The 17,500-nt window shown below is 45.1% G+C and overlaps 1 protein-coding gene across 1 annotated transcript in view; it reads left to right on the forward strand.

Moving 5' to 3' along the window:
* tbcd (tubulin folding cofactor D) overlaps positions 1-17,500 on the forward strand; it is a 50,139-nt gene that overhangs the window by 22,478 nt on the left and 10,161 nt on the right. The window contains exons 17-32 of the mRNA XM_063221042.1: positions 169-254; positions 3,225-3,305; positions 3,743-3,816; positions 4,031-4,148; positions 4,879-4,939; positions 5,769-5,791; positions 5,981-6,012; positions 6,608-6,670; positions 7,047-7,123; positions 7,354-7,435; positions 7,737-7,855; positions 8,142-8,233; positions 9,024-9,164; positions 11,396-11,479; positions 13,538-13,696; positions 15,170-15,308. Coding sequence (XP_063077112.1) covers positions 169-254; positions 3,225-3,305; positions 3,743-3,816; positions 4,031-4,148; positions 4,879-4,939; positions 5,769-5,791; positions 5,981-6,012; positions 6,608-6,670; positions 7,047-7,123; positions 7,354-7,435; positions 7,737-7,855; positions 8,142-8,233; positions 9,024-9,164; positions 11,396-11,479; positions 13,538-13,696; positions 15,170-15,308 — 1,431 coding nt within the window. The remainder of the gene's footprint in view (positions 1-168; positions 255-3,224; positions 3,306-3,742; positions 3,817-4,030; positions 4,149-4,878; positions 4,940-5,768; positions 5,792-5,980; positions 6,013-6,607; positions 6,671-7,046; positions 7,124-7,353; positions 7,436-7,736; positions 7,856-8,141; positions 8,234-9,023; positions 9,165-11,395; positions 11,480-13,537; positions 13,697-15,169; positions 15,309-17,500) is intronic.

A 17,500-nucleotide genomic window follows, 5' to 3' on the forward strand; every position in this document is an offset into this window, starting at 1 on the left:
CTCGGCCCTCTCAGCCCCTAACGTTCAGTATCACTTCCTAATCTCTTGTCTTCTTTCCCAATCCTGCACGCTTACTGTAAGCCTAGAGACATCGTTTTTGACATTGTTTCCCCCTTGTAGTCGCGTGTGTTGACCCGTTCTCCACTCTCCGTTCTGCTCTTCCCACAGGGCACGTTCCCACATGGCATAGACATTCTGACAGCGGCCGACTACTTTGCTGTTGGACACCTCAGCAACTGCTACCATTCCATCAGGTGAGAAGGAGGGTACAGTACGACGGGAGGAAGAGGGAAGTAGAAAAGAGAGTTATTGCAGTCATATGCCCTATTCACATTATTATTATTATAAATGACTGCATTACCTCTGTGTTTCTGTGTGGTGCATACGCACAGGATAACCAAAGTCCATAATTTATTGAAATAATTCACAGACATTACGAAGGTGGGCAGGCTAGTAGGGACTCACTAGTTTGACGCCGTGTCGCCCGGGAGGGCTGTACTTGCGCCTTACGTCATTCAGAGTGACAGCTGCCCCACGGTGCAGAAAATCAAATGGCGCACTTGTGCACTTCATGCATTATGTTTCAGTGCGTAATTAATACGCCATACGCACTGAAACATGGACACTAAAGTGCACAAGTGGACCATTTGAGACTCAGCCGTGTTTTCAGTTGAAGTAGTACACATCAAATGAACTAGTGGACCTATAGCCTAAGTTATTTTAACAACATTCAAGTAATTTTGCAAACGACACCCTGATGCAACCGCAGATTTATTAGATTGCAAACGACACCCTGATGCAACCACATTTTTATTATATAGACGCAAAATCGCTCTAAGTTTGGAAATTGGCTCGTAGTTGCTTTGAGTCAAGGTCCCGTTATTGCAAACGAGGCGTATTAGAAGCAGTTTGTGAATTAAGCTAAATTATTACAGTAGCCTATTTTTGTAAGTGGCCAACGTGTACATTATTTGGTCAAATGCAATGTAGCCTACTATCTATCAGCATATTGCATAATATGGGCTTACCCTGCGCCGATGCAACTTTAGTCTATCTGGACAAGATCTTTACAAGAAGGTCGCAGTTGAGTCCAGAAAGTCCCGTTATTGCAAACGAGGCATATTAGGAGTTCTAAATTTGCTCGCAGTTGCCTTGAGTCGGTCCCGTTATTGCAAACGAGGCATATTAGCAGTTTGTGGTTTAACCTAGGCCTAAATAATTATTTTTGTAGGTGGCCAACATAACCTAATAATAATTTAAAAAAAACTCGTTACCGTTTAAGCCGTATGCCATAATAGTCTGGCATTGCAATTTATTAGACCGTTACTAATAGCCAAACAGTTTGCCGTGTGCCACTGATTTAGAATTGAAAATGAAGCATAGCCTATTAGAATTGAGGCGTATTTATGATTGAGAATTAAATAAATGTTTTTGTATGTGGACAAAACAACCCTTGTGCACGCCGATTGAGAATTAAAGTAATGTTTTTGTGTATCGACAAAACCACCCAGCACTACAGCTGTGCACCCAGCACTCTCGTGCACGAGCTCCCAAATCCACGAGTACGCACAACCCAAATCCCGCCCATCCTGGCCGACACGGCGTCAAACTAGTGAGTCCCCTAGTTAGTAGGCTATGAAAGCATCTGCTATCATGTTGGCAGTGGTGATTGATGGGCTATATTAGTGAACGCTTACATTAGGATAAAAACAGTACGAATAGCATTGAAACCACTTCATTAGAAACGTGAAACATATAGGCACAAAGTCATGAACCACTTCAAATAACAATGTTGTTATGTCCATAGAAAACAACCTGCGAGTACTCTTCTTGGATTTTTGTTGTTAATTTTGTGAATCAGATTTCATTTGGTGCTTGCCCCTAAAACACTGCCAATCAAAATGGCAACGTTAGTCTCTGTTATTCACACCAGAAAATGACATTAAGCATTGCACAATTACAATAACAATCAAAGTCATGTGCACTCACACGGGATTCGTATTATCACTGGACATCTGAGTTCGGCGAAACACTGTAGTTAATGTGCGGTGGAATTATTCCCTGTCAAATTACAGACATGGCGCATTCGCACAAGACTAAGAATTCAGACATTCTCCGGAAGTCCGGAACTTTATTTACTGTATAAATACTGTATAGTGTGTGTCTGACTGCTTTCAAATTTAAATTCCCCAAAGCTTAGCTACACAAATTAAACAGAAATCAAAACATAGAAATATAGTCCATGCTGTAAATTAAGATGAGAAATGTTCATCCTGTTCCTGTGCCTTATTCTACTTCGCCTGTAGTCATGCAAATCACTATTGTAAAGGTTCATTTTCAGTAATTAGAGCCCATTCTGCAAGACACTTGCAATACAGTATACATTGCATACAGCTTGTCATCAATACCAGTATGCTGTGTATAGCACCTGCAGTGATGTGTGGGATGTGTTTTAAAAGCATTACATAGCCTGCCAGGCCCTCTTGATCTGTACTATCATGCAGGCATGTGGGGTATCTTTGTTGAGTCCATGGTTTTAAACTGTTAACGTGTTTTCGGCATGCAAGTACTCCCTCGGGACATCTCTTCGAAGTCACTGGGTCCTTGATGATAAAAAAACAGGCCCAACCTGTTTGAAAATGTCACTGTGTGTCGCATCTCTCCTTCTTGCCTCAAAACAAAGCAGCAATGCAAAAAGTGCTAGCCTAGAGGTACAAAAGCACCTGAGGTCTTCGTGAGACTCTCGAAATTTGCATAAAAACATAATCCTCTTTTGTTAAATTGTATGTGTGTTATTGGAGGTTCCCACAAGCTTGCATACTGTTTAAGTTTTGAATTCTTTTGGGGTTGGATGGTGTTTGGGGTCCATGAGTTCATCCTTCTTGGGGGGAGTGATGACCTAAAAAATTACTGTCATGACTCTGACCACATTCATCCCTCATTGAAATGTATCACTGTGATGTAGCTTTTCTTAACTTTCTTTAGCTTTTTTGGAAATGCTCGTGTGTCACTTGCCTTGACCTGCTCTTGTGTCATCTTTCTAGTTTGTGGTGGCGTTTAGTCTCAGCACAGTTAAGGTGCTTTAACATGCAGTGTGCATGGTGTAATCTGTACAATAAATGATGACAAATCATAACTTTTTGTGCTAATGAGGCCTAAAGATGTTTGCTACAGTTGAGCATGTTTTCAACTTCCCTCATGAGTATTTTTTCTCCATCCCAAAGTGTGTACGTCGCCAGCTTCTCGGAGTACACCCAGCCCATGATCGACCACCTGGTGGCCATGAAGATCAACCACTGGGACGGGTGAGGAGCGCCGAATAATCAATAATCTCAAGTGCTATCATTTTATAATGTACATGTACTCCCTTACCAGGGGAATACACTGGCAGCGACAGATTAAGCAACAGAGAATTGCTGGAGTGTGTAGAAAGAGAGATTCGAGTAATGGAAGCGACAGAGTATGTCCGTTAAAAGCGGAATGCAAGCATTCCGACATTCCAATTGGCTGTGGCGGCTGTCGTTGAACAGCATCATAGCTCATTCGCCCAAGTCATTCAAATTGCCCCTAGTCGCCCGAATCGCTTTTGTCTCTTCTCTCACCAGCGACTCAATACAAAGTCAATTACTTATGTCGCTGGAATCGCTCAAGTCACGCATAGTTGTCCAACATTTAAACCTGTAATGTTAATATTGAAGTCTCTTTTTTAATGGGTCTACTGAATATGTTGTTGCCACTACAGGGCGATCAGAGAGCTGGCTACCAAAGCCCTGCATAATCTCACCCCCCAGGTGCCGGACTACATGGCCAATACAGGTAAACCGTCATGGGTTCTCTCTTTCCCTTGCTCAAAAACCCTTTTTCTTGACTTCATACACTCAGTTGATCAAGTCATTTGTAGTGCTATTATTTCTTTTTGGCAGGCAGGTGAATCACTGATGCATGTCTGATTTAAAACATTTACGCATATCGGTATACACATTTTTCAATGTTTGTATGAGAATAACAAAGAGCTGAACTGTGTTTCCAGTGTTGCCTCAGCTGCTGCCCATGGCAAATGGGATGGACATGCACACTCGCCATGGTGCCATACTGGCCTGTGCGGAGATCACCCATGCCCTCTACAAGCTCAGCTCCCAGGACAACAAGTCAGCATTCTTTCACATCACATTGCACTACACTCAGCAGATGCTGTCATCCAATGCTGGTTTCAGTCCCTACACTCAAATGTGTGGTTAGGTGTCTACAGCTCAAGGGCACTATAGTCATGGATTAGGATGAACTGTGGGAGACTCCCTTCATTATTCCTACTTGTACAGGGTTAAAAACCTAATCTAGGAGGATTGGACAGAATAGATCTACATCCACATCTACATCAAAGTTGAATGGACATTTAAGTGGACATTTACTTTTCAGTTGTTACCATTACAAAAGTATTAAACTGAACTTGTAGGAGGCTTGTTCAGGGACCAATCAGCCCCAACAGGCATTGTATGGATGAATCCTAAGCCCTTGTGTAAGCACTTGCAATAACCATAACTCTCCTAGATTAGTTCTGCACAAGGGCACATGTTTTTTACTTTCTTCGTTTTTTTTAAGAAGAGAGAACGACCGAAGGCACTAACGGGTTGAATGCTTGAGGGTGGAAGTTAAGATGCCCTAAGGCCTTCGCTCTAAACTGCTTAAGCCTTGCTACATAAATCCACTTTTACCATCACTATTACCACACTGACATGTATTGTGAAAAGAAAATAACTATCAATTCTAGGTTAATAACCTCACCCTGTTGACATGTCTGTACGATACACCCCATACCACCATGTCACCAAAACTGTGATTTGCTGTTGAGTGTCAGTGAATGCTGTCCTCTTATTACAGGCCGGTGACAGAGCTGCTATCGCCAGAATCAGTGGAGGGCCTGAGAGGCATCCACCAGAAGGTCAGTCCGTACTGCAGCTCAGACCAGTTCTAACTGCCCAGTGCCACCTATTGAATTTGGCCTCTTATCTAATTGTTGAATACATCACAAATGGGGGTGCTGTGGCGCAGCACGTTCACACACTGTAATATATGTGGCCGACCTGGGTTCGAGTCTGGCCTGCCTCTTTTCCCAACCCTACCCTATCTCTCTCTTCCACTTACTTCCTGACATCCCTTCATCTGTCCTATCTAAGTAAAGGCTAAAAAGCCCCAAAAGGACAGTCACCAGCAAGCAATGAATTATTTTGAGTAAGACCGGGTTCCCACTGGTGCTTGAATTCCTTGAAAATGCTTGAATTTCAATGAAGTGTTTTCAAGGTTGTAAAAATGCTTGAATTTTGGTGAAGTGCTTGAAAATGCTTGAAATTTGTGTCAAGTCAAACTCAGTAAACCAAATAATAGAAATAAATTGTTCAGGTACATCAAAAATCTGAGGGAGTGATATGTCAGATGGGATTTGCCATTCGACATCTTAAAATCGATTACAATGGAGGACATTGCATTTTAAAAGTACAACATTTTCTGGGGGAGGACGCTCATACTCCCTTCCCGCGACTACTAAAGGTGCTGGAAAACTGGAAATTTGGTGCTTGAAGGTGCTTGAAAAGTGCTTAAATTTGTTCATGAAAAAGGTGTGGGAACCCTAATGAGTTACTGTCATAATTCTGAGTGCTGAGTTGTTATGTATATTTGTGTTTGATTAGAAAATTAATGTAGTGAGTAATGCATGGAAGTAATACTGTACATACATTCACATCTGATTCACACGTTTTCCAATTTCCCCTCAGTTGGCGGACAAGAAGCAATACAGGTAAGCATTCACGTGGACGAGAAATGGCACCAAGAACAACAGGCAGACATACTGTAACTGGCCATGAGTGTCATGATGAGGTATTGCGGTGTACATTCTGGCATGTTAATGGATGTGTATGCACATGTGCATTCCTGTCAACCTCAAGCGTGTGTCACAGGTGCGTTGGTCTGTTGTGTTCTCTTGTAGGGGCTTTGGAGGAGAGCTGATGAGGCCGGCAGGTGTGTTTCTCTTCACCTGTCTCTTCTCTCAGTTGTCATAGAGACACACCTATTGCTATTGTTGTTTTGTTGTGCTTGTCAGGTACACAATGGAAGTCTGGCGCTAACTAGCTCGACGCACTTTAATGAGTCTAGCTAGTGAGTGAGTCTAACGTTAATGATGACATTGATCATGGTAATGCCTTTACATCTACATGTGCATCAAGTGTTTTTATATTTGTTTGCCCTACAACTCATGATAGAAACTTAGCTGTTATCATCGGCCATTTGATTATCTCCCATATACATATCTTTTGGAACAGTAGCTACATTGCAGATCCTCACTTCTAATATGCTTTGGATGAAAAATGACGAAGTAATACAATAAGTGTCTGCTCTGCATAGCATGCTGTGGCAATGTAGTATCTTATTTGATATTGTAATATGGCTGCAGTAGAGTATTCATTTGAATTGAGAGGAGTATTGAAGTTGTGTATTCAACGTTTAAGTCTTTAATATACTTTAAATCTTTAAAATACTAGGATGTTTGGCAATGTATTGCATTCCCAATGCAGTCTGTGTTTACGACGTCCCCTTCACTTCTGTTCTTGTTCAGTGTGTGTCTTGATTGAGAAGATGTCACTATCCAAGATGCCTTTTAAAGGAGATCCTGTTATTGGTAAGTACATGTCGGTCAACCATCTAGCAATCTAAATGCAATCCTCATGGTCTGATCACCACTATTTGTCTGTCCCTGGGCCCGATAAGAGTTTTGAATGCCAGGGGACGAAGGCTGACTGAAAGTTTGAAGATTGACCATTGTCTTCATCAGAAACATAATCCTGCCATGGAATAAAAAATCAAAGAAAAAAAGGATTTTAAATGTGCGGACTCCTCAATAACAAAATATTCAAAATGAAACACAGTAAAAAAAAAAAAAAAAATGTCAATTTCATTTTACAAATAAGAGTTTACAGTATATTAATAGTTGAGTAATAGAACTGGATATTAAACATGCTAATGATTGAGTCTGTGCTGTTCTGTGCTCCATGCAGAGGGCTGGCAGTGGCTAATAGATGACAGCCTGAAGAGCCTTCATCTCTTCTCCAGTGGAGCTAAACAGGGCATCAAGGTAGAACAGCTTGAAACAAAATGTTACGATCTATGCATGTGTCTTCTTTATAACTCTGTACTGTAAATTATGTGTGTTTAACTGCAGCTCCAGGTTTATTCCAGGTGTGTTTCTGTCTGCTTCTTCTTCTCTCTCTCTCTCTCTCTCTCTCTCTCTCTCTCTCTCTCTCTCTCTCTCTCTCTCTCTCTCTCTCTTCTCTCGTCTCTTCTCTTCTCTCTCTCTGTCTACAGGAGGCTGCTGTTTCCGCTCTGGCCTCTCTCTGTAATGAGTACTATCAGGTGGAGCCAGGAGTGGCGGACACACATATGCAAGGTGTGGATGGGCATGTTGTGTGTGCATGTGTTTGTATATGTCAGTGCACTCAAACAATAGGTACCTGGAGGTGTTGGTATTTGTATTTATGTGGTAATTAAAGTTTTGTGAATGTGCACATATCTGTTTGTGATAGCAATCGCACCTGCCTTTTCCTGGTGTGATTAATAGAGGATAAAGGCGAAAATCTGATTAATAGAATATCGGGGGCAAGTGGTAGTCGACCTATCCTGTTTACATTGAGCCATAAGCAAAGATAACTCAAAGAACCCCCCCTATCTATCTCTCTGTGTTCCCCCAGAGTTGCTGGTGAGCCAGTACACTGAGGCTCTGAGGAGTACTGAGGTGCTGACGCGCTGTGGCTGTGCCCTGGCCCTCGGCTCCCTCCCCAGCTTCATCATGCAAGGAAAACTACAGCAGGTAGGTTGCACAATGCAATTCAATACAGCACAATGCAATACAAAATACAACTGTCGAGTTTCTGAGACATCAAAAAGACATTGTACTCCTTAGAATCACTCTAAGTCTAAGTTATCGGTGTGTGTGTGTGTGTGTGTGTGTGTGTGTGTGTGTGTGTGTGTGTGTGTGTGTGTGTGTGTGTGTGTGTGTGTGTGTGTGTGTGTGTGTGTGTGTGTGTGTGTGTGTGTGTGTGTGTGTGTGTGTGTGTGTTTGTGTGTTTGTGTGTTTGTGTGTTTGTTTGTTTCAGGTGAGGGCGGGTCTTGATCTGGCCTGCACCATCTCCCAAAAGGATGTTGGCTTCACAGAGGGCAGGAGGGACGCAGTCACAGCCCTGGCACAGTCAGTATCCTCTCTTGCCCTAAACACAACCTCATGTTACTGTTCAAGTTTCTCTCTTTCTCTTACTCTTATTCTTATTCTTACTCTTTATCACTCACTCACTCACTCACTCACTCACTCACTCACTCACTCACTCACTCACTCACTCACTCACTCACTCACTCACTCACTCACTCACTCACTCACTCACTCACTCACTCACTCACTCACTCACTCACTCACACCCACACAAAATGTACTCCTATTTACAGACATATAGACCTGTAAGATCCGAGGCATTGGAAGAGGCACTGGTGGCATGAACCATTCAGACTTTACTTTTTGAAAAGAAAACACAAATCTACACCTAATCTCTCACCCCGTCTCTCCTTTATTGTTTTTTCCTTATCTCCTGGTTTGTTCCTCCTTCTCCCCTCCATCTCGGTCATCTCTCTCCCCGACCCCCACCCCCCCCCCCCCTTCTCAAATGGAATGGTAACACTTTAAAATAATGGATGCATAACAAGCATTTCAAAGACTTAGTAAATAATTAACCAATGATGAACAAAACATTAACAAATGTGTTAAATCCATTATTGTAAAGTCTTACCAATGAAATAAAGTTATATCAGGCTTGGCGTGAATGACTAACTCTCTTCAGCAGCTGCAGTTCAAAGTAAATAAATAATATGCATCCTGTATCTCTCTCTCTCTCTCTCTCTCTCTCTCTCTCTCTCTCTCTCTCTCTCTCTCTCTCTCTCTCCCTCTCTCCCTCTCTCTCCCTCCTCTGTCTCCTCTGTCTCCTTGGCAGGGTGTGTGAGACGGTAGGCGTGGATGCGGAGGGCTCTCCTGACCGTGTGCTGTGTGGGGAGAACGTGCCTCTGGTCTACTCCACACTGCTGGACTGCATGAGGGACTACAGCACAGACAGCCGCGGAGACGTCGGAGCCTGGTCAGTGCTCTGGCAACCCCTGCCAACATTACAACATATACAAAACTGTCTATGGCAGACAAACTAATTCATTAATATTATATTATATATTTTGTACTTGTACTTAAACGGGACTTCAAAAATTAATGTCTATATCTACACCTAAACAAATATACACACGCACAAAATCATACCAACATGGATAAACTAGCGCGTGCACACACACAAATACTGTACACACAGTTTTACAGGTGCGCGCCCATCTAGACACAAACACTAGCGGTGTCAACAATGATCGATTCGGCGATGCAATCCAATGCGGGGCATGGACGATCCAGAATCGATCCGGCAAGTTCCAGAATCGATCCGGCAATTTTTTTAAGTTTCAATTACTTCCATGGATATTTCGGGAGCAAATGAATGTTAAATTAAATAAAATCACTTCAAAACATTGCAAGACTGATACAGATTGATACAAAAAACAGCCAATAAATTGTTGCTCAGTATCTGAGCTTGTATTGCCTCATCATGACTGATTGAACATTTGCTTTGCTTTCAGTAGAAATGTAATGCATTGCAATGCATTGTAGAATTGAATCGGATCGGATCGCATAAAATAGAATCGAATCGTATCGCTACCTCCCGAATCGTGATCGGATCGGATCGTGAGGGCAGTGCCAATCCACACCACTAATAAACACTATGTACAGCAGGGTGGGGAACCCATGTCTTGAGTTGCCTCTGGACCGTACCAAATGGTATTCATTGGCTCCACAAACATTGCCCAGCATGTCAACCATCACCTCTGCATTGGTTACATATTTGTAGCCCTTGAACCACTGACTTAATAATTGCCTGGAACATAACCCGTGGCAACAGCTGGAGTGCTATTTGGACCTCATGAGGCACCGTAGACTGGCCAGGTATGTGTTCAGCAGCTGTGGTGCTGAGGCACTGGAACATAGCCTATGGCAACATGACGGATGCTTTTTTTCTGCCTTGTCAGCCACCATAGAGTAGACAGAGGAGAGTTACATACTTTTGACAGTGGAACCAGACCCTCTGCAAACAGGGGAGCCCTCTGGGCCTCAAGAACCACCTTAGTGTGGAAGTCAATCTTGAGGAGAGTGTGTGTGTGCGTGTGCGTGCGTGCGTGCGTGCATGCGTGCGTGCATGTCCATTTGTGTGTGTGTGTGTGTGTCAGTTTGTCCATGTGTGTGTGCGTGCGTGCGTGTGTGCGTGCGTATAAGCATGTCTACATGCATGTGTGTGTAAGCAGCACATGTGAGACGGATGAAGGAGCTGGAGAAGGCTTGGAGGTATATTGGTATTTTGATAGGATCATCATCAGCTGATGAATACATCGGCGACTCTTCCTGGGGTCCCCACATGGCACATACCAAGAAATACAAATCAACATACAAATTACAAAACAAAAGAACTTTAAAGACAGCAAGGCAATAACCGTGGCTGGCAGAAGGGAGCCTTCAGGCGACGCTTCACTGGCCTGAGGAATGTGGCCAGACAGCAAGGCAGTTAGGCAGCAAGGCAGTCTGATGGGCTCTACGTCTCTCTACTCTTCTGGCCACACATTCCTCCGACCTGGCAGTGAGCGCAGCACAGCACAGCACAGCGCAGTGGAGCTTTATGAGGTCCTGAGGCAGAAGGCCCTCTCTGTCACCAACACCTTATACAATATCTCTCTCTCTCTCCCTCACTCCCTCCCTTCCTTGTTCTCTCACTCCGTCTTTTGCTCCCCCTCGCTACGCTGTCTCAGCCCAGCCAAAACCTCCCGAACGACGACATACCAAGCGTGGCCCAGGGCAGGGCTTCAGACACTAGAAATACCTGCACTGACACCTGTGACACTGTGTGTGTGTGTGTGCGTGTGCGTGTGCGCCAGTGTGTGTGCGCCTGTGTGTGTGTGTGTGTGTGCGTGTGCGCGCGCGTGTGTGTGTGTGTGTGTGTGCCTGTGGGCCTGTGGGCGTGTGTGTGTGCGCACGCATTCGTCAAATAAGATAGAAAATAACTAATTATTTAGTTGTTACTGACATCTGAAAAAGTTATTATTTATTATACTGTAGGAATTGATGGGAGTACCCCACAAGTGCAGGAATGAAAGATTGAATGCGTCTCTGTCCTGTTTGTTTGTTCGTATGTCCGTGCAGATGAAAATATGTTGCACATGTCCCGTTTTAAAGTGCCACTCTGTAACCAGTAATTGTTCATTGCGTGTGTGTGTGTGTGTGTAGGGTGCGAGAGGCAGCCATGACCAGTCTGATGAAGGTGACCCTTCTGATAGCTGCTTCTGCTCCACAACTCCTCTCTCCTGACATGTAAGTACTGCGGTCCCTGTGGCTATGTACTGTACTGTACTGTATTCCCATATGGGTGCAAGGATAAAATGTGGGTCAGTTCATGTCAATACATTTACCTGTGTGTTTTTGCACGAGTTTCATGTGAATGTGTCTACTTATCTTGTAGCATGCATGGATGTGTTAGACAATCTGTGAATGTACCGTTTTGTGTGTTTCTGTTTGTCTTTCTATGTAAAAGGTGAGCCTGCCTGTCTTTCTATCAGTGTGTGTGTGTGCGTGCATGTGAGCGTGCTCCACCTGTGCTTGTGTGTGTGTGTGTGTTTGTGTGTCTTGAAAGGTCAGGCAAAGTGTTTGAAGTTTGAGGCGTCGAGTCTTATGCGAGTGTGTGCTTTTGGAGCCTAGGGAGAGGTGCAGACGCATGAGACGCGATGCCACAGGGCAGGTAGGTAGGGATTATACAGGGATTATAATCCACCTCTGTGAGTGAGTGTGAGGAGGCCAACTAGTAAATCCGCAGGGAAATGTCACACACATGCCTGTCATGCCACCAGCTAAGAAACCTTTCATTACTGCACACTAATCTCCAGGTCTGTGTCTGTGAGTATTCTCATCCATCCAGGCCATAGTCATAAAGCACAGATAGAACCAGTTAGGATTGAGTAGGATTAAGAGCATCCGTTCTATCCAAATCTATCCTTTATTTTACCAGAAAGGTCCCATTGTCCCACATGAACCTCTTCCACCAGGCTGCACTGCCCAAGACGGCATACAACACAGACAGACAGAGGAGCCCCATGCAAGATACATAACCGTAAACACAGACAGAGGTGCAAGCAGGCAGATAATCCACAGACAGTCTAACAAGCAAAGCAGACGGGCAACGAGCAGTGGAAAAAAAATGCGCAAGCATGCATGAGGCAAGAATGCAGTCGGCCGCAGCATTTTGAACAAAGACGACACAGATAGCGACAAACAAAACAATGAAAGTGAAATTCAAAACAGTGACCGTCTTCTATTTAAATAATATTTTAAAAGAGTTTTAAAAACATCTATGCAAGGCACAGATTCCAAGTTTATTTGTAAGCAACTGCACTATTTTCTTGTCTTGATATGAGTTTGAATGACATTTTATTCCTCATTCAAGGTTCCTCATGAAGTCTGTCCTCTCTCTCCTTTATTTTTTCTTTTATTTCCTCCCTCATTCTGTCCTGTTTAATGTCTATCCTCGTTCAAATCCCCCTCTCTCTATCTCTTTCCCTCTGTCTGCTACTCTTTACTGACAGTGTCTTCTTTTTGACTTCCTGAATGTTCATCTTTTTTGTCTCTTTCACTCTTTCCCACATTTGTCTTTATACCTCTCTTTTCCCACTATCCCTCCGCCCTCCACGATGTCTCATCCTCCCTCTATCTCCTCTCTTTCCTTCCTGTCATCCTCTCTCCCCCATCACCCTCTCTCTCTCCCTTCCACTCTTCCTCTCTTCCTCTTCTTTCCTTCTGTGTCCCCTCTCTCCTGAGTTCTCTCCTCTCCTCCTCTCCTCCTCCTCCTTTCCTTTTATCTCCTCTCCTCTCCTCTTCTGACCTCTCTTTCCCTATCCTCTCCTCTCCTTTCCTCTCCCCTCTCCACTCCTTTTCTCTCCTCTCTCCTTTCCTCTCCTCTCCTCTCCTTTCCTCTCCTCTCCTCTCCTCTCCTCTCCTCTCCTCTCCTCTCTCCTCTCCTCTTCTCCCCTCCTTTCTTCCCCTCTCCTCTCCTCTCCTCTCCTCTCCTCTCCTCTCCTCTCCTCTCCTCTCCTCTCCTCTCCTCCTCACCTAACCTCACCTCACCTCTCCTCTTCCCCTCTCCTCTCATCTCCTTTCCTCTCTTCTCTCTTCTCCACTCCCCTCTCCACCGTATCTTCTCTTCTCCTCTTCTCTTCTCCTCACCTCACCTCACCTCACCTCACCTCACCTCACCTCACCTCACCTCACCTCACCTCACCTCACCTCACCTCTCCTCTCCTCTCCTCTCCTCTCCTCTCCTCTCCTCTCCTCTCCTCTCCTCTCCTCTCCTCCCCTCTCCTCTGCTCTCCTCTCCTGTAGAGTCCGCCAGATGATGTGCAGTGTGTCTCAGCAGGCGGCTGAGAAGATCGATCGTTACCGTGCCCACGCCGGCTCAGTCTTCCTGTCCCTTCTGCACAGCACTCAGCCCGCAGTACCCCACATCCCCCACCAGGAGGAGCTGCTTAGCATCTTCCCGCCGTGAGTCTCTTCTCCACACACACTCCACACAACCACTCACCTTTCCTCTCTCAGCTGTTGGCAACCCTCTAGCACGTATGCACATCCACACGCACACACGCATGCACATGCTCACGCGCAAGCAAAAACACACACACACACACACACACACACACACACACACACACACACACACACACACACACACACACACACACACACACACACACACACACACACACACACACACACACACACACACACCTGACTCTGTTGTGCTCTCCTTCCCTCCTACTCATCCACTTGTACTATAGAGGTGTCTGCTTACAATCCCTGATAGTGCCCATAGTATATAATATACACACATTCTATTTACACACACACACACACACACACACACACACACACACACACACACACACACACACACACACGCAAGCACTCACACACGCACGCTATTGTCTTAAGTGGCAGGTAAGGCTGAGGGCATGTTTGTGCTTTAGCTGCCAATGGCGCCAGTGGCGTCTTCATGTTTATGAAGGGTATTCAGTTACCACCACAAGCACAGAACAGCGTGGTGCCTAACCAGACACGAGTCAGACACAGACTCTGGCTGTTTTTTAGTCTAATGTAATGTTGCTGACGTGATATTGTGTAAAATGGTAAGAGATTCAGTGGAATGAGATTTGATTTATCAGATACAAGTCAGCCATAAACTCTTGCTGGGTGGGCCCTGCCGTGGCCAACCGGTAGGGCACTCTCCTGCCATGTGACTGACCCGGGTTCGATTCGCGGCCCGAGTCCTTTGACGACCCCTCCCCGTCTCTCTCCCAATTCGCTTCCTGTCCACCTCTCACACTGTCCTATCAAATAAAGTAAAAAAGACAGCAAAGAAATCATTAAACTCTTGCTGGGGGTTTGGCTTGTTTGTGTCCATTTATTATTGTGTAAATGGTGAGAGGTTCAGTGGAATGGCAAAGAAAAAACCCAAGTAACTGGAACTAACCCTTGTATTTCATTTATCACTTCCCTTATTGTGAGCCGTTTACCCCCCCACACTGCAGCTCACCTCAACGTCACTTGGAATCATGACAACACCAGCGTTTAGTGGTGGCCTTGATATTGAGTAAATGGTTTCAGTGGAAGGAGGAGAAGGAGGCCAAGTGTGGATCATCGCTGCTTTACTAAGAATTTCTGAAATCATTTTCCCGGAGATGTGTTTGTGTAAGAGACACAGGAGCCCTGAGGGGGATGAATCAGCAGCAGGGTGTGTGTGACCTGCATCTAAAGTTTGTTTAGCTGAGATAGATAGATAGATAGATAGATAGATAGATAGATAGATAGATAGATAGATAGATAGATAGATAGATAGATAGATAGATAGATAGATAGATAGATAGATAGATAGATAGATAGTGTATTGTGTCTGTTTTCATTTGTAGGCGTTATGCATACTCATATTCTCTCTCTCTCTCTCCCCCTCTCTCTCTGCAGGGATATGGCAAGCTCTTTGAACTGGAATGCCCCATCCCAGGCCTTCCCCCACATCACCCAGCTGCTGCGGCTGCCCACCTATGAGTACCACACACTGCTGGGCCTCACCGTCTCCGTGGGGGGGCTCACTGAGTCTACGGTACGTCGGAACACACATACACACAGACACACACACAGATGCATGCGCGCGCACACACACACACTCTCACACACACACACACTCTCACACACACACACACACACACACACACACACACACACACACACACCCTGACACGGTCACTGTCTGATCATGACCACATTTCCACACTCATACATAATCGCACACAGACTTCAGTGTTTCATGAAAACCAGAGTGGCTTTTTATCCAAACCACAATGACAGACGTACACTGCACACCTGCATTCATACAAGTCTTCACAGATTCACAGCTATTCAAAATTCACACACACACACACACACACACACACACACACACACACACACACACACACACACACACACACACACACACACACACACACACACACACACAAAGAAGTACACATGAATACACAAATATGTAGTACATCAATGGGTACACAAACACGAAAGATACACACAAACCAGTCATTACTGCCATTTGCCAAAATGTCGTTGAACATCAAGAAAATCACAGCAAGCAAATTGTGTTTTGCAACGGTATTAAAGCCACACCTCCCCTCCAGCCAAGACATCACCTAGCCAAACCAAGCAAGCACGCAGCCATATTGTATACTATGGCCAAGCAAAAGAAAAGAAAAGAGAGAAAGACATTTAGAACAGCAAAAAACGAGACCTTCTGTAAATTGCTCACATTTAATATTTCCCCGTGGGCCAAGCACTTGACCAAGATTTGTAGCTGCTGTAAGAACAGAGGGACAGAAAAACATGTGTACACACACACACACACACACACACACACACACACACACACACACACACACACACACACACACAGAGCGCCTCCCAAAGCTGCCGTCTCCTACTGGCTCCAACCCCCCCAGGGCTCTGCTTCTTATTACTGCGCAGCGCGGAGCAGCGCGGGGAGCCAGAGCCTGCTGAGGACTGCTCAACTCCCTGCAGTAAGAGGCCGCTGCTATTACACCAGGCAGCCAACAGAGGGCTGGGGCTGCCCACTCGATATGACCCACAAGTCGAGCTAACATACAAAGAACTATGGGTTAGAGCATTGGTTCTCAACGTTTTTAAAAAGATATTGTTGAGGCTTTTGCCTTTATTTGTGACAGGACAGTTGAGAGACAGGAAGCGAGTGGGGAGAGAGAGACGGGGAAGGGTCTGCAAAGGCCACGGCAGGGCTATTCTCAACCTTTTTTGCCCCTTGACCCTATTATAAGCCTCCCAACGCCCCCTTGACCTCATCATAAGCCTGCCAATGCCCCCCTTAGTATTAATAAAAAAAATAAGATGGGCGAATGCCTCTCTATGCCTCCCTAGAGGCACATATGGGCCCTCCTGTTGAGAAACACTAGTTTAGAGTTTTGGTTTGGCCGATGTTAATCGGCTACTGGTAGCGAGGTCATTTCATCGAATCAGTCCATTTCGACAGAACACTGGAATCCCTGTTGTATGTGATTGTTGTTACACCAGGCAGACAACAGAGGGCGCTGTTGCAGCAGCTGTGTTATGTATACTCCTCATAGGCCCTCGTTCAGGTGAAACGGCCTGCTTCACCGCACTCTAAGTCAACATGCCAGTGGTGGTCAGAGAGAGGTCAGCAGCATGGAGGAGGCACTCCTGTGGGTCTGAGGCCGGGGGATTTTTTTTCTTCTTCTTTATTTTTGCATTTTTTTCTCTCTCTTTACTGCACATGAAGCTGGGGCATATGAATGCGGTGTTATGAATGTAACTAAACCTGGACGATTTTTTTGTCACGTTTTTCCCCCCCACTGCTTCTCTTCCTCTGTTCAATGTGATTTTTTTTTTTTTGTAAAACAGAGACAGATTTTCTTCTTGAAGAGATAAAATCCGTCATTTTGAATGAACAAGAACCTCAGCCCGTTCTCTTTCCTCCGTGCGAAACCTCTCCTATGCTTGTGGAAGTCCGTCTGTGGCTGCGGCTGCACCATGACGTTTGTTGGCTGCACCGGACTGCCCTGATGGGCCTCTCTCAGTCTCCCATCATGCCCTATTGTGGCCTGTGTACTGTAGGGATGTCTGGAGCGGTCGCCGTGCACGACACAGACGCGGGGCGACCGCAGCAGGAACACAATGAGGCCGCGGCTCCCATTCAGAACAAATTTCTCTGGGAGCGGAGTGATCGGTGAGAGGGGGTTGGCACGCAGGCTAGGC

Source organism: Engraulis encrasicolus, chromosome 2 (assembly GCF_034702125.1).
Source record: "Engraulis encrasicolus isolate BLACKSEA-1 chromosome 2, IST_EnEncr_1.0, whole genome shotgun sequence".
In the NCBI taxonomy this organism is placed as follows: Eukaryota; Metazoa; Chordata; class Actinopteri; order Clupeiformes; family Engraulidae; genus Engraulis; species Engraulis encrasicolus.